Consider the following 21535-nt stretch of genomic DNA (forward strand, 5'->3'; position numbering starts at 1 on the left):
CACACACACACACACACACACACAGACACACACACACACACACACACACAGAAACATTCTTTCCAGCCTCAAGAGTCTTATCTGCTTTTTGTATCTGGGGAGCACATTGAATGTGGGGCTTGACACACGTAGGCCAGCAGATGTCTGGGTCGTTAAGGTTAGGCCAGCTGATTAGCATGACAAACAGAGCCCCCAGACACCCCCACCCTGCAGGAGGCCCTGCTATTGAGTGGCCGTGTTGAGGCTATGGGTCACAGGTGATGTTGATTTTTGTGAAGGGCCACCGTGGATGATTGTCAAAATGCTTTGGGGTTGGTTGAAAGGGAGGGATGTAGACTGGTGCAGCCCTAACCCTCAATATACACACACACACACACACTGACTTGGACTCAAGTATGCAGAGTAGATACATTTGAATAAACATTCAAACACTCTGACTTATACCCCCTTTATACAGCAGGCCTGTGCACCCTAGTATGCATGCACACTTTCTTTTAAATAAGATTTGTTTAGTCTTTTATGCCTTTTTATTAGATAACCCCATTAGCGAGATGGCGGGAAACGGGGGGGAGGAGAGACGCAACAAAGGTTTCCCAGCTGGATTCTAACCGGGGTCGGCATTTTAACACCTAAAACACAGGGTGCCCCAGGTAAATGCACTTTTAACCTGTTTGACTGTCACAGGTCATCACTGGGTTTCCATCTAGAGTTGGGCCGGTTTCCTGTTTCACCGGTCCGGTTTACAAGGCTAAACCGGTTTGATTTAATGCTAACCGATTGAACCGGCATTTGTCACTATCTCATCTTCTGGCAAGTAGCCTACGTTAGCGACCTGTGGCGACGGCGTCACGGCCCTGAATCCTACTTGTATTTGCGAGCATCATTAGGCACTAACTTTACTAGTTTAACTATTACTTAATACCGTAGCTCTTCTCTGAATGAAATAGCTTAGCATTTTTATTGATCAAGTAAGTTAATGCCCACGCAGGATAACATACATTTCCCCGATCATTCTGAAGCTCACGCTCTTAAGTGCTTTGTCATCAGTCTGTTGGGTGCGGCAGAGACAAGTGCGACACAAGTGGTAGAATGCGGTATACCGGTTCGGTCCGGTATTTTTCCTGATGTCACCAGGCTAAGCCTCTTTCAACCCAAATTTTGCGTGAATTGAAACTGAATTCTGAATTCATTGAAAATGAATTTGCCTTTCCAATCACTCTTTAAAAATCTACCCAGTAAATTTAATTTGCAGAATAAAAGACCACATAAACAAGCAGTGGCATATTACAGTACTGTACATTTTTGAGTTGGGTCTTTACCTCTTTGTCTGCTTGGGCTGTGTTGCCTTACGTAAAGTACAGCAGCAAATTCACCAGAAAGAACGTGAATATAAATAAAAAGCAGATGTCAACTGAGTTGTATCCTGTTTTTGGTTTTGCTCAAGTCCATGAGAGCTACTGATGTAAATATCTGTCTGTTTCTGAGGCATTTATGGACATCTGTGTATGCGCAGTGTCTGAGTGTGTGCAGATTTGTGGGTTTGTTCATCTGTGCATGACTGAAGGCTGTTGTGCGTGAAGAGAAAAAAGTAGAATGCTTACGAGTTGGTGCTGGTGTGTGTTTACGTGCACGTTCACACACGCAGTCGAGGGCTCATCGGGTGGTGTGTTTTTTTTTGTGTGGGAGTGAGGATGGTAGGGGGGTGGAGTGTAGCGGGTGCATCAGTATTCAGCAGTGGCTCCCTACGAGGAGTGTGTGGGAGGTGGGAAGGAGGGAGGGAGGGAGGGAGGGAGGTGGTTGTGGGTGGGGCACTACTTCCTCAAAGCAGAACGGTGCAATGGGCTGGAACAAAGCGGCTCAACGGGGGGGCTGCCGGATTGGCCCTCCCTGGCCAGGGCCCCTAGACTTGCCAAAATGCAAGGCACTGCAGCCGTTTAGACATGTGAATTAGCTGCTGTTTGTGTGCCTACGAGCAGTAAGGTCCGGATTGGAACAATATGCCACCTCATCCCCACCAAGATCCTTCATACACCATGAGGATTCACAGCAAGGCAATAAAACCTCCCTTGTTCAGGAGAGGCGGGAAATGGTGAGGACAGACGTCCACTATGAGACAGGACTGGTTTCTATCGTCTTGTATTCAGAATACATGTTGGCAGGTGTTGTCACCCCCCCCCGCTGTGAGGGGAGGTCGGTGCCCCGCTAGTCCTGAGCGCAACCAGTCCCATCCTTTTTAAATATTCTTGACGGGACACTCTGTCAACTGTGCCACCCAGGCTATACAGACTGAAAATAGAACTGTGTTTGATTAAAACCCCTCAGGGCTGCAGTGGTGTGTATGTGTTGCTACAGGTAGCCTACCAGTGAGTTATACAAAATTATCCAGGAAATCCATATTTAGTAATATATTGATTAGTTTGAAGGATTATCAGACACCCATTGCACAGCACTATATGGTATTAAGACATTTTACAACAGGAAAGTTACCATCAATCACTTTGTAGAGAGCAAGTGATTGAAAGGGAAATTGCCAAATTACACTTTCCACGGTACAAAGTGTTCTACCAGATACGTGTACCTCCATTTATTCTGCCCATGCAGTTGGTTGCTGGATGAAATGACATTGCGTTTTGAATTTTTGAATTTTCTGAATTTTACAGTTGTCGGCCACACTTGCAGGAGGAGTGAAAAGACTGCTGTCATAGAGAGGGACGAGACGTGATAATCGTTCAAATAAGGGGATAACTGCACACCCTTGGGGGCTTTCTGTTCTTAAAGGGATTCATCGTGTTGCACCCGTTTGTACATACAAAAAGTGACAGAAGTAGCTGTGTAAAGAATTTCAAAAAAAAGAATACAATGAGCAAAGTACAAATAGTTCTGCTCATGCGCTGCGTGAAGCAGACTTGCTTGTTGGGTTGGTCGTTTTTCAGAAAAGTGACACAAAATGTTTCTGCATTCGCCCGACTTCCGATGTATGAAAACAGTAGCGGGAGGGGGCTTCAGGCGCTGTTCAACCATCTGACAAGCACACTGAAACTGAGACCAAGGTTATTTTAATTTTTCAGTTTTAATTTTAATTTTATTTTCAAATTCAGTTTAGTTTTAATTCATTTTTAAAGCGGGTTTGCTAGTTTAATTTTTATTTTTCGAAAATGCTTAGTTTTTATTAGTTTTAGTCTTTCTTTGTAATATGGGTTATTTGCCGAAATTCAAAAAGGTCGGAAAAAGTATTGTTTAATAATAACTCCACATATCATTATACAACGTATTCAACAATAACACCAGTAAATAAAATGTAGCCTACATATGGTCATCAATTTGTAAACCGTCTACACAAGACGCTCCGGTAAATGCAAAATGTGTAAGTGACGTGTTCCAAGTGAAGTCAATCAACTCAAACAGTTGTGTAGACATCCCAGTATTAATCCACATACTAACCCACGTTCCCTCCCGCTTTTGGTGTTCCTGCGTATTTACTAGCCACCTATTGGGTCGTCAGTTAGAGCCCGCCTGTAGTGTTCTGTGTCCCGCGGGTGTCTCTGCCATGCTGCCCGGGCCTGTACCCATACGTCCACGCCCTGTTCGAGGGTTAGCTTCTGTTTCGGGGAAAGGGGGCTTTGCTTTCTCCTTCACCTTGTGAAGGTAAGATAGGTTAGCTTCCTTGTGCACGCTTCTCAAACGCACTTTCAAATTTGTGGGATATTTCCCTGTAATCAGTTGTCCATATATTTTACCACCTTACACTGCAAGGCACCTGCTTTTATCTGAAAAAGTCATAATGAAATAGGACTCTGCTACTTTCTTCTGACTTTTGCTACCGCCATGATGACAGGCGAGGCGCACATGAAGTGTTGTGTTCAATTTGACATGGAATGTCTGAATTTCTGGGTTCCCGGTCAGAAACTATACATGTCTACGGTAAATGTCATGTTTGGAAAGATGTAACGTTATTTGCTCTGTGAAAGATATGGACAAAGATGAAAATTAAGAACATTTACTAGATGATTTTATTTTAGTTAGTTTTGCAAACAGACATTGCAGTTTTTTTTTGTTTTTGTAATGCCTCATTTTAATTTTAATTTCAGTTAACGTGAATGTTTTTTCCCCATCTAGTTTTTGATATTTTGTCCGTTTTCGTTAACAATTATAACCTTGGCCTTAACATACCGTGAGCACACAGTCACTGCACTGTTTAAATCATTTAAATAAATGAGTCTTTTTTTTGACACTGAACTGTTCTCTGTGTGTGGCCGTCTGAAAGCTGCTGACATTTCATTATAATGTAGCATAATATTAAATAAGATCGGGGCTCATACTCCAAATAAAATGGCTTGGATTGTAGTCGAGGGAAAAAATAGCTCTACCTTTTAAAAACTTAACATGCGCACAGCCTCAGTTGAGCCGATGAAACAGAAGTTCCCTGTTGTCAGCCACATGCCGGCAGCTTTCTACTTTCATTGTCCACTTAATTGTTGCAAACTTTGGGACTAATCTTCCTTTCTTCCCTCATGTCTTCCCTCCTTCGCTGGCTGTTGTAAGTAATAACCTTTGGTTTTTACAAGCAGGCATCAATCAGTTGCACAACCGTACTGGGTGTAATCTTAAAACCCCCCCTTCTGCGAGGCTGGCTTTAATCTTAGACATGGTCTCCGAACCCGCAGTCCTGTCGGCCTCACCACTTTCCCCACTCTTGACAAATTGCCCATTTCCTTTGGCTTTGCAATCTCTGCACTATTTTTCTGTGTGTGTCTTTGTCGTGCCTGCCCCAACCTTGTTTCTGCTATGTGTGTGTGTGTTTGTGGGTAAAAGCAAACACATTTTTATGCATCTGTTTCAGGGAAGTGTGCCTTAAGTGTCATGTGTGTGTGTGTTCGGACTGCGCGCTTGGCTGGCCTTGTACAGGGGGTCAAGACAGTTCTGCAGAGTGGGCAGGGAGGCCGAGCCGTGCCAAGCCTCTGTTTGCAAGGGCACTTCACTCAAAGTGATAAAAGTAGAATAATCCCCTTTAAAGCAACTTAACGAGTTCAAATCTGTTGGGGGGGGGGGGGGGGGGGGGATGTAAGACTGCAGAAATGGGGGTAAGCCTTGGCTTGGTTCGTGAGAGATAATAATCAAAATCAAATTCCTGACCCAAACAGGATTAGGTTCTCCCCGCGGTCTAAAGCCCCTGTCCAGAGCGGCTGAAGACACAATCCTATTCCTCAGCCTCCTCCCTAAGCACGCACGCACGGACACACACACACACACACACACACACACACACACACACACACACACACTCACTCTGAGCACTGAGCAGCTAACACAGCAAGCCGCACATGGCCCAGACAGAGTTGGCCGGGGAGAGCTTGGATGTGGGCCAGTTAGCCCTGTCTCTCTCTCAGATCACCGGGCGCATATGCTTTATTTCAAACACTAATCTGGGATATTTAGATGGAATTGTTTGGTTGGAGCTATTCTTAGATGGAGGATGCGATCTTGTTTGGTGCTGGTGTATTAGCGAAAGGCTTAAGCCCTACACGTTTGGCTTGGTGAATCATGTCATGATGGGTTTTTGCTGAGAGGCTTGCCCACATGTTAAACACATACCCCATGTGTTGTTTTCACCAATACACAATACAATGCAGAGCCAGCCATAATTATCCAGGGTATTCAGTAGGGTAGAGGAAATGGGGCCAGAAATTTGAATATCTTTGGTTAGATTAGTCATAATGCATTACATGTATGTGCTTTTTTTTTTTTTTTTTTTTTTTTTTTTTTACAAAGGCATTTTTCTGAACCAAACAAATACTGCACTCACATCTGGGCTTTAATTTACCCTGTAATTTCTAATCTCACCACCAAACTCCAAAAAGCTAATGATTATTTTGCTTTCAACAGAAGCTTTTCCATCTTCGTCATTGCGTTATCTTTTGAATGATAATGTGTCTGTGTCGTAGATGGACAGAGGAGGTGGATGGCTCACATGGCATCCGTTGGACTGTTGCTATGGAACAAACAGACAGCCTGTCGTTGCAAAATAGGCCAACTGCTCGTCACTGTGGATCTTCTGCATTCATTTAAAAGTGGGAGGGAGATAACATCCAGTCATTAGTGAGTGATTACAATGCCAAGGCCTCATCCCTGTCTCCAACACACACACACACACACACACACACACACACACACACACACACACACACACACACACACACACTCCAACTGATATGTAACCAGTCAGGCAGTGCTCCAGGAAATACAATCCCCACTCTGCTGCTACCCTCAGGCAGGATTTATACTGAGGAGGATGTTTTGCAATGCATCCTGCTGTTATTGTCTGTTTGTGTATATTGTAATTGTGTATATGTGCTTGTGTTACCAAATACTCGTATTCATGTTTTGTTGGTGTGTCTAATCACTCGTGGTTTGTGTATGAACCCCTCCCCCCCCCCCGGTAATCTCCAACCCTTCTCATTGCCTTTGTCGACTGATCTATGGAGCAGAAACGGTCTTAGCCTTCTTATTTAAAATATACATGTTTCACAGTAGATTTCACATGGATTGGACCAGATGATGAGGCCAGGAAGGGTGGTGGGTGTGTGGGGGGTGACGATGAGTGGGCTTCGGAATGGTGGGTGGGGGATGGGGGTTCAGCAATTTCCTGAAACGATGAATCCCATTTATTCGCTGAAGACTGTCTCAATTGCCTCACCAGCGCACAAAGCTTTTTAATGCTTTAATTACGTCTCAAAGGAGCAGGGCAGAATCAAATTAGAGATTGTCCTACATTTAGGTGTGTGTGTGTGTGTGTGTGTGTGTGTGGGGGGGGGGGGCTGTTTTATCCTTGTGTGTGAGTCATGGCAGTGAATATTTGTTCTTCTGGCAGACGAGCATCATACATAGAGGCTTATCATACCCCACACACAACACACCTATTCATGGGTAAGGCTTTCTGTTTTGCTCTAACGCACACATCTCGTTCTCTGGACATTCACACTGCATAGGCTATCCCTCTGTAACAAACAAAAAACTACACACACTGACATGTTAGCCTAGCCTCTTTCTTCTTGCACAAACACATTTTCACTCACACAGCATGTAGGCACCTTTTTTGTCACAGCAGATGGCATGTGTCACAATATTACGGCAGTATTTCATTAACATTATGAGCATCCATCTGTTGTGGGCTCTCAGGCCCCCATAGAGCACCTTGTTTTGGTCACTGACAGAGAGGGATAATAAACATTGTTAGCTGTGTATATGCTGCCTGGACAAGCCTGCAAAGTCTGGTTGTGCAGGGGTAAAAGTATCATGTCCTTCAAACTTGTGCACTTTGCAAGACGTTTTATCCACAATATAGGCTGCTTTGGGATGACCTTGATTTCGCATGGCAGAGGGTACTTAGTGGAGCCCGACCAATGTATCGGTGGGCCGATATTATCGACCGAGATGTATATGCATTTCCAGAACTGTCATGGTTGCCATCAGAATCATTTATAATGACAAACGAATGATTCTGATAAATTAATATTTAAAAAAATAAATAAAAAAGGACTGTCAACCATGTTGTGAGCGTTTGTGTTGCATAGTTTGTCCTCCAGTGGGCGCTCTAGAACGTCCCTCTTGGCAAGTTTGTATTTTTATAAAATGTATTTATCAGAACTTTAATCTGTTTTGATGTTTCTCTGTTCTATTGTGACAATAAAACAAATTATTTTAGTTATCTTACAAATACGTAATGTTCAGGACATCTGTTTGTTTTGTTACGTGTTTCTTGATTTTATTGTTTTTAAATATATATCGGCCGATTATATAGGACTATTGGATTTTTAAATAACCAACTATTTGTATCGTATCAACCAAATATTTGTACCGTATCGGGCTCCAGTACTTAGTAACATGGTTACATCATCACCAATTCATATAACTAACCAGCAATTGTGTGTTTTACACTAAGCAAGATTGGTGTATTGAGTTCTTCTAGGTGTAGCAGTTCTGTGTTTGATTTTGAGTGTTTTTATAACAAAACGGTTGCCTTAAACTGCCCGGTTCTCTTCTCATCCTCTTAGCAGGGTCATGAGCTACCATGTTCGTTAACATCTCCTCCAGCCATGCTTTCAAATCATTGCCAGCTAGGCCTGGGCCCATGTAAATGTTAAACGTTTCAAAATGGTTTCACATAGGCCAAAAGAGTTCAGTTTCCTTCACAGTGCCGCTCGGCTCGCTGTCAGACACTAGCGGCTATTAGGTTGTTTGATATGTCATATTATTGTTATGTCATATTGCCTATAACCAGTGTTCGGCAACCTATCGGAAAGTTTAGTTACCAGTTATTTATTACTACGCAATAACGTGCCTCTGCAAAATAGCCTTGTGAAGTAACTTGTTTTTGTGTAAAATGTGTACGTTCAAAAGTTGTTAAGTCATACAACAGAAAACTCAGATTGGGCAGATAGCTAGCTGTCTGGATTTACCCTGCAGAGATCTGAGGAGCAGTCCTCATAAATCAACCCGAGTTGCCAACAGAAAGAAAGTGTAAGGTGACAAACATCTGGCCCGAAAATGAGGGACATCCTGCGGATCTTCCAGCATCACCGGGCCAGTCCCCTAAATAAATCGTCCTTGATATAGACTGCCAGTAATTCAACAGCTTCAGCAACTCTATTGCCAGCCATCAGCCAAGTGGCCACATTTTAGCTGGGGTCTGTAAGTACATCCTTTTCGCTGTAGAGTTCTGATCTCTGTTAGAAATGCCAGAAACAATTCAAGTTGAAGGGGAAGTATGACAGTTATCTTGTTGCCCCAAGCAACCAGATGTTGACCATTACCAACTTTTTTCTGCTGTCTGGCTGTAACCATTACAACCACATTAAAACATGCCCTGTTACCTTTTCATTATACAACAGGTTTGACCATATACAGGTCTATCATCACTCCACTTTACATAATTAAAAACAAAAGCTGATGGCCCACTAGCCAGTTGTAAAAGTTATTGTTGAGTCCTGCTTAATGTTATGGTGGCTGTTACCAACCATAATGATGATGCCTATAAAGACCATAACAAATGATGACAAAAAGTTGTTGTTCAGATGTTCACACTGTCATGACATCAGTGATAAGATCCCCAGAAGAAAAAGGCCTCACAGCAATAAGTTTACAAATTCTTCAGACAGAAATTTGATCAAAAATAATTTAAAAAAAACTTGCTTTTCTTTTTCTGTCGGTCTTCTCTGTCTCCCCCTGTAGTCCCTGTGGAACAGGGTGCCCTACCTGGGGCTGTTGACTAAGAGAAACGTTGGTATTTTAAACGCTTGCATACTGTGCTACACAGGGAGGAAATTGGATCTAGGGCAACAACTCTAGCCTCAGGCACAGGGGGTAACCTGTAGACAGTCATGCATGCTCGCACACACACTGGCACACACACACACACACACTGTTAACCATTGCAGTGTGAGTTACATGGCTGCCTGTAGCTAAGTGCCTTGTGTTGACACAGGCTCTGTGTGGCTCAGACCCATATAGCCAAGCTGTTTGCCGGGTTTGGTCCATGCCATACTGGCCGGAGAGATAATGGAAAAGGTTATTCTGCTTTACAGTTGAAGCCTTGGTCTCTGAGCAGCGGCTTGGTTTGTGTGGATTGGGGGTTTCTGTGTGTGGCGGCAGCATGATAATGTCAGCACTTCATTCTCATGACATTTGAAAGTGTAATGGCTCAGGTCACTGTTCTTGTTCCTGAGTTGCAGGACTCAGGATTTTTTTTTTTTGAATGACCTATCCATCTCTTCCAACCTAAATGCTTCTTTTAACATAATCCTAAATATTTAATGTCCCAACCAATATAATACCATGAGTATATATGTACATCCCGGGGGGGCTTTAGTAAGAATTCATCAACTCTTCATTCATTAAACTCTTAACAACGTTATAGCTAGCACTGCCTATTGAGCCACAAAGCAAAGAATAATTCAGCCTTTGAAGCAAGCAGGTTCATTCCTACAACCTGAAGCAATCCTGTTGCTTAGCATGTTGGCCATGGTTCTGTGAATGGGAAGCAGCCCATTTGTAGTCAAAAATGAAGCTGAGCGAGATGCCTTTGGGAGCAGGGTACAAAGCGTCAGGTCATTCCTAACAGCGGTGGGCTATAAGTGCTGCAATCAGATTTCTGATGGTTTTTATGCCGCCTCAATTGTAGTGGGAAAATGTGTGTGTGTGTGTGTGTGTGTGTGTGTGTGTGTATATATATATATATATTATTTTTTTTTCTTTCCCCACCTGACCCATTATACAGATATCCCATTATATATGTGCTCTAACACATCCACCGCTGCCTGGGGAATCTACTGTGGATAGAATACAATACTGGCCAATCGCAACATGCAGGCTAGGTAAAAGCACAATGATGTAGCTTCATAGATGTCATTTGGAGAACAGTTTATGCCTCTCAGTGAACATTCATAGTGGCAGAACCATTGACCATCTAGGCTAGTACATGATGTCCAATGTTGTCCTGGTCCACATTGGATCACATCATGGCATCCATTACCCAAAATAATCATGGCAATCATCAATATATGTACCATATTATAAAATATATTACAAAATAACATGGTAGTGATTATTTTCATTAATGGATGTCCAATCTGTTTTCATGATGAATCAATCAGTTTACTACAATATAAAACCAATAACAACAGCACATTGGAAGAGGCTGGAACCAGCAAACGTTTAACATGTTTGGCAAACAAAATTGACAAACAATATAGAAATTCTAGCCTTCTTCCTTTTTTCCTGTGGCTAATGGATGACCCGACTAATCGTTTAATCTTTATATCAACCCACTTTGTACTTTATTTAATTTTTTGCTTCAGTCTTGCAATTTTGATTTTATCCTGCTCAGTTTGGCTTGGTTGTGTGAGGTATACCCATTTTGGCAACACACCAGGTGCTGTTTTTATTGTAGTCATCCTTGTTGTGATGTTATGACACATCTGCTTGTTTAATTACTATTAGTAACTTGACTTATGTGGTTAGGAACCCTACCACAGGTATTTGATTCACTCTAGTAGCCACAAACACACATTTTCATTCAGTTTATTAACTGTAAAATGATTAAAATGACTTTCGGTATAGGATACTATATATCGCTACCACCATTGAAATGTATATGCATGGTGATAGAACCCTACTGTATGCGTGTTTCACATACCGGGACGAGCAGCCACACACAGACATGCAAAAGATTCCATTGTAAAATAGTACAATGTGAAATAGTATTATGATCTGCTCGCGCGTGGAGTGAAAGCGCACGAGCAGATCATAAACCTATTTCACATTCTACTATTTTTATTTGGAATCTTTTGCAATGGGCAAAGTGGCAGTTGGTCAAGGCCACACCCCCAGTCTCCACCTACATTTTGTAGTACCACCTCAGTCGAGGTTCCCAGCGAGCTGAGGCACTACCAAAAGGTGGCGTGAAAACCTGCAGACTACTGATTGGTTGGAGAGAATTGTCTCTAATCACTGTGTCATCATTGCTATCGACAGATGGGGGCGGGGGATGTCCTGAACAAACCCGCTGTGTTTACCGGTAAATAGTTTACCCAGGGTTTTTTTTTTTTTTTTTTTTTAGCTGCCTCCAGTTTGATTAGAAACTAATTTGCCTTCTGGCTGTGGCAACACGCCAAGAATCAAAAGCACCTTTTGATGTTCTGTGTGTGTGTGTGTGTGTGTCGCGTTAGGTCACGGCAGTTTCCTGCTATGGGGAACAGCCACGGCTCGCCTCACGCATGAGGCGGTACTAATCTGCAATGGAAAACGGACGCACAGTACGTCGAGTAGAGACAAGGCGTGTCGAGCTTTTACAAGCAGTGGAAAAACGCTGTAATTCTGCACCAAGGCTGAATTTTGGGAAAGAGACTTCAGATACATTATTAGGGGACCACTAAGGTCTATATAAAAGCATCCAAAAAGCACCATGTCATGGGACCTTTAAGGCTGCTTCTGCACTGTAAAGATGCTGCTGGAGCCAGACCAAGGACAGAAAGAGTCTTATGAGGATTATGTCTATAGAAGGTTAAATAGGAATGTGTCAACATTTATGGCTAATTGTGTCTGTGTGGGGGTTAGGCTCGTGTGCAGGTGCATATTTCAGATTGAGATATAGAACAGAACAGTGCATATGCAGGGTTTCAAAAAATGTGGTAGAAACAATGGGTATTAATGTTCCTGCCAGATTTTCGTTTTTTTATGCTTTTGGCCCCTTGTGATGGAAACATACTTGGCAACTCATTTCTTAGTAATGTCGTACCAGTTGGACTGCGTCAAATTGAAAACTGCTTGATTTCATGTTCATGTTTTAAATTATTTCTCTCTTCATAAAAAAACAAAACAAAAAAAAAAACAACCTTTTTCTTGTGTTTTTGTCTTTGGCAGGCTTCATCGCAGCAGCTGAAATTCACAACCTCGGACTCCTGTGACAGGATCAAGGATGAGTTCCAGTTCCTCCAAGCACAATACCACAGGTGCAATCAGAAACACTTGCATGCACGCAGACATGCAACACACACACACACACACACACACACACACACACAAATACAGAGAAGAAGCAGCTGCATTCCACATCCTGATGAGTGCAGCTCTTTATATTAAAAAGAGGCATATCTCCAGGCTATACATGTTTCATTTAGGGTTTTCCTTTATGAAACACATTTTTGTAACAGTAGCCACAATGTTAAACTGCAGATTTCAGCTACAACATCGCTGCCAAAATGGGTTTTGATGTGAATGTATGGTCTTTTTACAACGCATAATTTCACATAATGTTGTTTCCTCCAATGTTCCCTGGAGAGAAATCCATAATTTGACACTGATTATAGATAACATCGAGTCAGTGTTCAATTGGTACACTTCCAATTATTAAATTCTTATTAGATGCTAAGCTTTTGTAACTTTGAGTCAGTGCACAGCAGATCAGATGAACACGCAAAGGTGTATTTTGTCTACAGGCAAGCACAAAATTCCACATGTACGAGGAATAAATGAATATCTACTTTGATTTAAATCATGCAGTTGTTTCAATGAAATTTCTCTGGACATCAATAGTTGATTTTTAACTCCACTAAAATAACAGTCTGAGAACTCTCTGTCTCTATTTCCCCAATCTGTATCTCAAATTTTGTTTGTTTTCCCCAAAAAACTTCATTCAAAATCTTACAGAAATGATTTGAAATGATTAGGAAATAACATTTGATGATAAAATGTAGACTGTCTTTGTTTTGCTATTCCAACTACAACTCTAGCACAACACTGCACTATGAGGCAACGTCCTTTATTGACTAATACCTAAATCAATCTTGTTTACCCTCAGCCATTGATCTCCCTTTACTGCTTAAATACCGCTACAGTGCCAGAAGTCTGAAGCACTTCAAAAGTGCCTAGTGCGACCTCAACTGATCTGTTTGATAGAAGTTATAAAGAGGAGGGGGGGGGGGGGGGGGGGGGGGGGGGGGGGGGGGGGGCGCCACAGGGTCTGCATCTCAGTGAGAGATCTTCTTTGTGAAAGTGGAGTGTTTGAAGCCTGCCTTCCTTCCTGAGGAGGTTGGTTTGTTCCTCTGTACCTGTTCTCCCAGAACCTTCCAGAGGCTTGCCTATGCCGGTTACAGAGACAGACAAAGGCAGATGAAAGCCTGGAAAATTGTGTGCAAAATCCCCGCTCAGGTCTGATCGCTCTTGTTTGTGGAGGATTCTGAGGCAGCAATAACACCCGGCGTGTCTTTTTCTCGCCTTTGGTTTTTTAATTCCCACAACGGTGTGCAGCACCATTTAACCCTCTTCAGAGAGCCAGGGCACAGTTGAAAGAATACCTTTTTTGTCTGAGCACACAGAACATGCATACATTGCCTATTGACTCAGGAGGGGGGCTGGGATGCGGTGGTAGGGGGGGCTGGGATTCGGTTGGGGCCTCTGTGAGCCACAGACATGGCTTTGTAGCGCTTTGCTGCTGCGCCGTGCTTGTCTGTTGCTGAAGCCTTTAAAAGGCAAATGTACCGCAGGCGATCCCCCGGGTATAGTAGCAAGCATTGTAGCTGTCTTCCTCTTCCCACCCCTCTCCTCTTCTCCCACCTCTCCTCCCCTTCCCTCGTTCACATGCATAAATAGATCTGGGAATACATAAATCAAAATAAAGATGACAGCAGGAGCGATTTAGAAACGGAAGAATTGGCAATAAAACTCCATCAAATTGTCATGTGAGAGCAGCGGTGCAGGCCCGGGGGCTGCTGAGCACCAATCAGAGGAGGCACAAAGCAAATCCCAGGTAGGCTGGCAGCGGGGAGGCCTGTCGTCATGACAACCCGCCACACAGCCTCCGCATGTACACAGGGATAGCAGCAAGGGGTTTATCTAGGAGGAAAGGGGAACGTTTTGGGTAAGTGGAGGCTGCGCGTACACACACACACACACACACACAAGAATAGGTGGCAGAATTATGCCCTTCACCCCCAACAAAGAAGCACATCCCCCCCATGACTGTTGATCAGGTTGGATACCTGTGGCGTGGCGTGTCGTAAGCAACCGTGATCATCTTGTAAATTGGACTGATTTCCCATACAGTAGAACGTATTCTCACTTTGATTATGTAAAGGGCCCCTTTCAAGCGCCTGTGACGTGCACATCTTCATCAACTAGTTTTGGTTTAGTCTGTTCTCTATTCCTCACACTATTGAAAGCTGATCCATACTAATCAATAGCTACATGTAGATGCAGCTTATATATTTAAAAATGAGTTAGCCTTCAAATGCTAGCCATGTGACTGAGTCAACAATTAGTGTTGTTTCTTTCTAGTAAAACCCTTTTAAGTGGCTCAGTGTTTCTGTTTATCTAGATCCTTTTGCAATTGCCAGGGATCAAAGTATTCTGGCACCGTGCCGGATCTCCAGCGTGCTGGATTTCTGGCGTATTACTATTTTAGAAAAAGAAATAGATTAAATAGTCCACATGGGATTTTTTTTTTATGCGCTAGGTATAACCAATCATCAAACTTCCACCTACCAATGAAACAAGTTCTAGCCAATCAGATGCAAAGTAGGGCAGGTCCTTGCCAAAAAGCTAGAGTTCATTGTGGTCTCCGTGGTAACACGGCTAAAAAACTTTAGATGCAGCTTTAGTTGAGAAAGGAGTTATAAACAAATAGAAAGACAAGAGGAAAAGGGTGGAGATGGGAAGCCGTTTAGCACTTGGGGCCTTGAATGAGCACCCGGCTGCAGCGTGTAATCAAGGAAGATACTCACTGGACAGCACTAGCGGTAAGAAAGTGCTTGTTAGTCATCAGATGCTAGTCACAAAGCTTTGTTTCGTTCACTCTGTCATACGAGTATGTTACCGGTGTTACACCGCCATCAACGGCTGCCGCTGCGCCTGAGCTTACCAACCGTGTTTGTGATGAAAATAATACGTGTGTGCACTGTCATAGCGGAACACGGTTTGTCATTAACGATGGCCACTGTGTAAAATGTATCTAAAGCCCAAACTGCTTTGACAAAGCTGTCTGTTTAGAATCAGCATGGCCGTTATTTAACCCTCGTGTTGTCTTCACTTTCGGGACCCTCTCGTATCCCTCGCGGTTTATATTGGGTTTTTTAAATAAAATTTTACTTCATAATCTATTAACAAATATTGTCTTAATCTCAATTTCAAACAATTGAAATAACATACAGTATATGTTTATCAGTGCATGCAATCAGTCTCTACAAGAACACATTTAAAAATGGAAGTGGGATTTGTTTTTTTGTCATACGGTTACAATTCATGTTATAAATCCACTATGTTATCATTCTTATCTTGGAAAAAACATAAGTGGTCATATCCAGAATAATTTTCTGAATTGAGTCAGGAATACATGTTTATCACAGAAAATAAGGTAAGGCCATTAATTTTCAGGTAGAAAAAAATGTATATTTTTACCATTTTTCTTCTTGTAACAATTTGAAACGAATTTGAAACAGCCTTGTCCCAGAGTTCAGACGTCTAGCAAAGCAACAAAGCAAAGTTTTTAATTAATGTACATTAAGCAACTACTGTCAACATGGACAAAATTATGAATGTACTAAAATGCTTTTTTGATGACAACCTGGCCAAAGTAACAACACAACATCTACAAAGTTTTGTTTTCACAATGATTCAATGTAGGATTATTATATTATTGCAATATGAAATTCTACATTGACTCTTAACTTAATATATCAATTTAAGAAGGACTTTAACTGTTTTTGTCAGTCAAATTAACTTTAATGAGTAGATATCGTAACATTACACTGCAAACCCCCCCCCCAAAAAAAAACGTCTCAGGGTATAGATTTCTTTTCACCTTAAGCCCTGAAGTATGCGTTAGATGTTTCTTCTGTTTCTCATGCCTACAAAGTTTTGTCCTGGTTTTTAGCAGCAACAAGAATAGTTTGATGGAAATTAACAATAGTAAACAGGCAGTTATCTGTTATGGCCTCATTAATACCAGTATATGTAATATGTAAAGGTGTCACCATACTGTTTGCATCTCTGGTAAATGCAGTGTAAAAACATTACAGCAGTAATATCGTGAAAACAATGACGTCGCCACTTATGTGTATCTGGTGTAATACTGTAAGGCAGAATAATTACAGCTGGATTTGTGATTGTTAAAAGCCTTTGTTACTTCAATTGGCGCAAGGTTATTTTATCATTTCAAATAGGGCCAATTATTGTCGTCATTCAATTGCAGAAAGCATAAAAACAACTCCCGAGACTTCTGTGAAGGTAATTGATCACTAACTGACAGTCAACACATGTTGATGGTATTAGGCTATTAACTTTTGGACTTGAAAAGTAGTTCTATTTAATGAGCGTATTAAGTATTGTATAAGATTTGGGAGCACTATGAGCAGGGTGCAAATTTGTTTTTTTTTAATCCACCATCCAAAGGCTAGTGGATGTTCAGATTTTACCAGCCACATGCAAATTGTTTTTACCAGCACATAGCTGGTTCACAGTGCTAATTATTCCTGGGTTCTCTGACAAATTGTCCCGTCAATGTGTATGTGTTGCATTAGCCCACAACATGCTAAATGGGCTCCTGTCCGTCTGTCGGGGTAGAAAATATATGAATTAATTACTTCAGTAAGCACTGAAGAACAAATTAGACAAAAGAAATACTGATGGATGTATTGTATAAAATGAAAGCACAAGCATGAGCTCAACTCCATTTAAATATCAAATAAGATACTTAATAATATGTTTCAGAGTTATAATGACCATCAATAAACAAGGATGAACACCCAACCAAAACTGAAGTTAACAAGCTAACACTGCAGCTGCTGTGATAATTATAGAAGGAGCACAATACTGTGTGTATGCATGAGCTCACATTATTGGCCCCGTGTAACACTGTTCAGTCTGCCAGTTAAGACTAACAGCGATGAAGATTCAGTCAGCGCTCCCTGTAATCGAGCTGTCATTCCTGCAGACAGCTGAGAACATCCCAGCATAAATATACACACACCATCAAACAGGTTTCAGACTTATCCTGAATCTGAAACTATCCACCGTGTGCCTGCACATATCTTTATTTGATCTGAGTCTTTTCCTGTCCTCAATCGGATGAGACCGGCACGTCTTAACTGGCTGCTTCAGTCAAAAGGCATCGAGGGGAATTCTTCTCTCCCCCCTCCGTCTTTTTCATTTGACGATCAGGGTGACTTGTTGACGCGTCCTCCTTTGTCCTGTCACCTCGCGTGACATCACCGCTGACATGATTACAGCTAATGGCTGTCGCATGGGACTGGGTTGCAGGAAATGCTCCCAACACTATATTTAGACTTTTTACTCCACTGCATCTTGTCTGATTTAGAAAGCAGACATTTTTGGCCGGACACCGTCTCTGTAGTTCAGTTTGTCCTCCTCCTGTCACTTGACACCTTGTCAAGCTCGGTGAAAACGCTGCCACTGTGACTAGTAATGGTAATGAGGAGGATGGCAGTGATGGTGATGATGAAGAAGGCGATGCTGATAAAAATGATAATGGTAGCCGAGATAATGACAATGGAGGTGGTACTGATGATGATGATGAAGGTGGAAGGCAGTGATGAGGGTTGAAGTGATGATGAAAGTGATGACAGTGCCGTTGGTGGTGATGATGATGATTTGGGGGGGGGGGGGGGGGGGGGGGGGGGGGGGGGGGGGGGGGGTAGTAGTCACCTGGTGTCAGCACTTTAGAGGGAAGACTGTCGAGCTGACTAACAAGGTCTGACTCTCCTCTCTCCGCAGTTTGAAGCTTGAGTGCGACAAGTTGGCCAGTGAGAAGTCAGAGATGCAGCGCCATTATATCATGGTGAGTGAAGCCGTGTCTGTTTGTGTGTGTGTATGTGTGTGTGTGTTGTGCACCAAAAATGATGGTTTGTGTTATTTTGCAACAGTGTGTTTGACCAATGTAAGTGTATTCTTGCATAAAGATGTTAATATGTGGATGCAAATAAATGATTGGCTCTTGTTTTCACCCTCTGCTAATGAATAGTCTTTCTTTCCGTCTACCCTCTCCCTTCCTCCACCACCTTCCCTTTCAGTGCGATTGCTCTCTTATGTTTCTTTTCTTGCTGCTCTCTTGAAGGTCATTCTGGTTTATTACAACTTGGATGTTATTTTCATAGCTTTGACCTACCTTTTCAATGCACTCACAAGAATCGCACACAATAAGAAAACTGCTGAGATCTCGGAATGAGGCGACACCGCTAAACAAAAGTCAGACTGAGTGGCAAACACAAGCTGTCTGGGAATCGTACATGTTTTAAAGAACTCTAAAGGGTTAACCAATAGGGCTCACAATTAAATTATGAATCTCAGTGTCACGATTCTGGAAACTAATTATTGATTCAGTTAATAGAAAAGAGATCACTTGCTTCAGTTCACTGTGTCAAACCATTCAATCGGGTTTTCACTGAATTGCAATATGAAAAAATAACTGGCACCCCAACTAACTGTCCTTGTCTCTGTCTGACTGCACAGACACAGTAGGGAGAAGTGTGTGGGAGTACGCAGCTTTTTTAATTTGAAACCGTTCATAATAATTTGGAAGTATGTTACAGTCTTTTGCCTTTATGTGAATAATAAAGTGAAAGTGTAATTCACTGACAACCACCTCAGCCGGCCCCGGAATGTCTTGCTTCTTTTGTAGAAACAAAGGTCCATCTACGTGTTATGGGGTCATAGCCCTGACACACCAAGTCGACCGTCAGTGCAAGTACCCTGGTTTGAAGTAGAATTAGCTAGATAACCTTAGCTAACTAGCCAGCAGCCGGCCTTTTGTGTTCGATCCCTCTGCTCCCACCGTAGGGATCATTTTTGACGAGAGAACGGATGACAGCTCGGGAGTTGGACAGTCTGGTTAGCCTTCTCCTGGTCTCTGCTATTTTCCCGGCGGCGGTGAAGCAGAGGGACCTTAGGCTCTGTTCGGTTCGGACGCTGCTGATTCAAGCAAACGCTGTTTGTTGTTGGCATCATAGCAACGTTTGTGTCTGGTTTCCCTTGCTGAATGAATAGATTATAGCCGCCTGCTGGTATGTCAAGTTTATTTTTTTCTCACGCAGGTGCAGAACGTACGTGGTGCTTGGCTTGACGTGATCATTTTTGGCCTAGACAAAGGCGACGTGGGCCGACGCCACAGTCAGCCGGGGTCTTGGTCCCAACTAGACCCCGGCTGTCAGCTTTGTGTGCCAGGGCCTTAAGAGTGCTCCACTGGGCTGTTACTTATGTTAAAGTCTATTTCCACGACGCTCCTCTTCCGGGATTGCTCCATTGTCGTAGGAAGTTCCACCGTATTTCACTCTTTTTATCCGTTACCTTTCCAGTGTTTCCTTTAGGATTTTTTTAAGCAGTGGGAGCAGGTCGGTCCAAAGAACAGGTCTGATTCCGTGGCGGCAGAAATTTTGCAATGGCTGGGCCCTCACTACAAAATCAACGTAGAAAAAATACAGCTTTTTTTGTTTGTGTTGGAATTTTAAACTCTGGTTTGTTGCAGGACTAAACAACTTTTAAACGTGCACATTTTCCACTGAAACAAGTTCCTTGGCACCGTGGCTTTTCCGGGTGCTTTGGGCCTACCCAGGACGATTGTGATTGGTTTAAAGAAATGTCAATAAACCAGAGCAGGTTGTCCTCCCATCCAGGAATGAAAGAAATTATCTAAAAAATGCAAATAAAACAACCTATAATAATAAAATACATTTTATTCATGATTACAGTTAACCAAAGTCCAACGGTAGCTATGAAGCTATCTAAAGTGCAAAGTAGCAGTGTGCATAAAAATACAAACAGGCAAAGTCCAATGGTATCCATATACAGTGTAAAGTGGCAGAAGTGCATAAGGTGATGGATGGAGGGGAAGGGTGATTACGAGTTGAGTAGCCTGGCGGCTCGTAGGAAGAAGGCTTCTGCGTAACAGGGAAACTCATTGTCATTAATAACACGGAACAGGCACAGATATATACAAATAGCTCAGGCTAGGCAGTTGCCTCAATTGAACATGAACTCTAGATGACTCAAGTGTCTGCAAGTCACACTGTGCTCTCATGATAGTAATGCCAAGACTGTCCGTCCAAGACAAAAACAACAGCATCTGTTGTTTTTGCACAAATGGCTTAAACTGACATTTGTTTATGTCCACGTGACAAGGGCCTTTAGCAACCATAGTAATGATGACCGTTATCCATCAGGAACAAAGAAGGTGACGTTCATTTAGAGCCACAAAGTCCACAGAGGGGAGAGGTTTGGTTGGACTGGTGGGCAAACCAAATGTGGGACATTCTCACAGGAGTCAGTGCCGGTCGTTTGCTTACCCTTAACCAAGTTGTTTTTGTGCTTAAACTTAACCAAACCTAAAACTGAAGTGTTTTTCCAACAGTGACATTTTCTCTTATGATTTAATGGACTTGTTGGTTTAACCTAGAAAGGAGAAAATATAAATTAATAAACATTGTCTAAGAATACATTTTTAGACTAGTAAATTCATTTATTTTTGCTGAAGTTGGGAACCACAATTGTATTGTGAATAAACACTGAGTTCTCAACCGTTAACTTGGTTAGGACAATGATGATATAACCAGCGTTTGCCAAAGCTACAAAAGTAAGACCATAGAATTGTCCTTGGTTATTCACTCCCTTTTTGTTTCTGGAGGAACTGGATGTGTGCTTTCTCTCTGCCCAACCCCCTTCATTTCCTTTCGTTTCCCCCATCTCCCTCCACACATACACTTTCACACACAAACAAGCACACATAGATGTGCTCGCCCGCCCCATGCTCCACCTCAGGGCTAATCTCATTGTTGCTGGCTATGGTTGTGTTGCCGTCTGATGTTTTGCCTCTAATTGATCCTCTGACTGGCTTTAATCTCATCTAATCTGTGCCGCCGCACTGCTCTCTCTACCATCAGCCAGCCAGCAGGCACACACATATGCACACACTCACACACACACTTCCGCTCTGTGTGTTTCAGGCAGGTGTGAGTGCGTGCAGTCTCTCACACAC

General features: G+C 42.5%; 1 protein-coding gene across 3 annotated transcripts in view; it reads left to right on the forward strand.

Annotated features, from left to right (window-relative positions):
* The window catches only part of tle5 (TLE family member 5, transcriptional modulator), a 39287-nt gene that overhangs the window by 5681 nt on the left and 12071 nt on the right, over nt 1–21535 (forward strand). For all 3 annotated transcript variants that reach the window (XM_034882683.1, XM_034882681.1, XM_034882682.1), the window contains exons 2-3: nt 12418–12506; nt 18283–18346. In XM_034882683.1, coding sequence (XP_034738574.1) covers nt 12418–12506; nt 18283–18346 — 153 coding nt within the window. The remainder of the gene's footprint in view (nt 1–12417; nt 12507–18282; nt 18347–21535) is intronic.

Source organism: Etheostoma cragini, chromosome 9, assembly GCF_013103735.1.
Source record: "Etheostoma cragini isolate CJK2018 chromosome 9, CSU_Ecrag_1.0, whole genome shotgun sequence".
Taxonomy (NCBI): Eukaryota; Metazoa; Chordata; class Actinopteri; order Perciformes; family Percidae; genus Etheostoma; species Etheostoma cragini.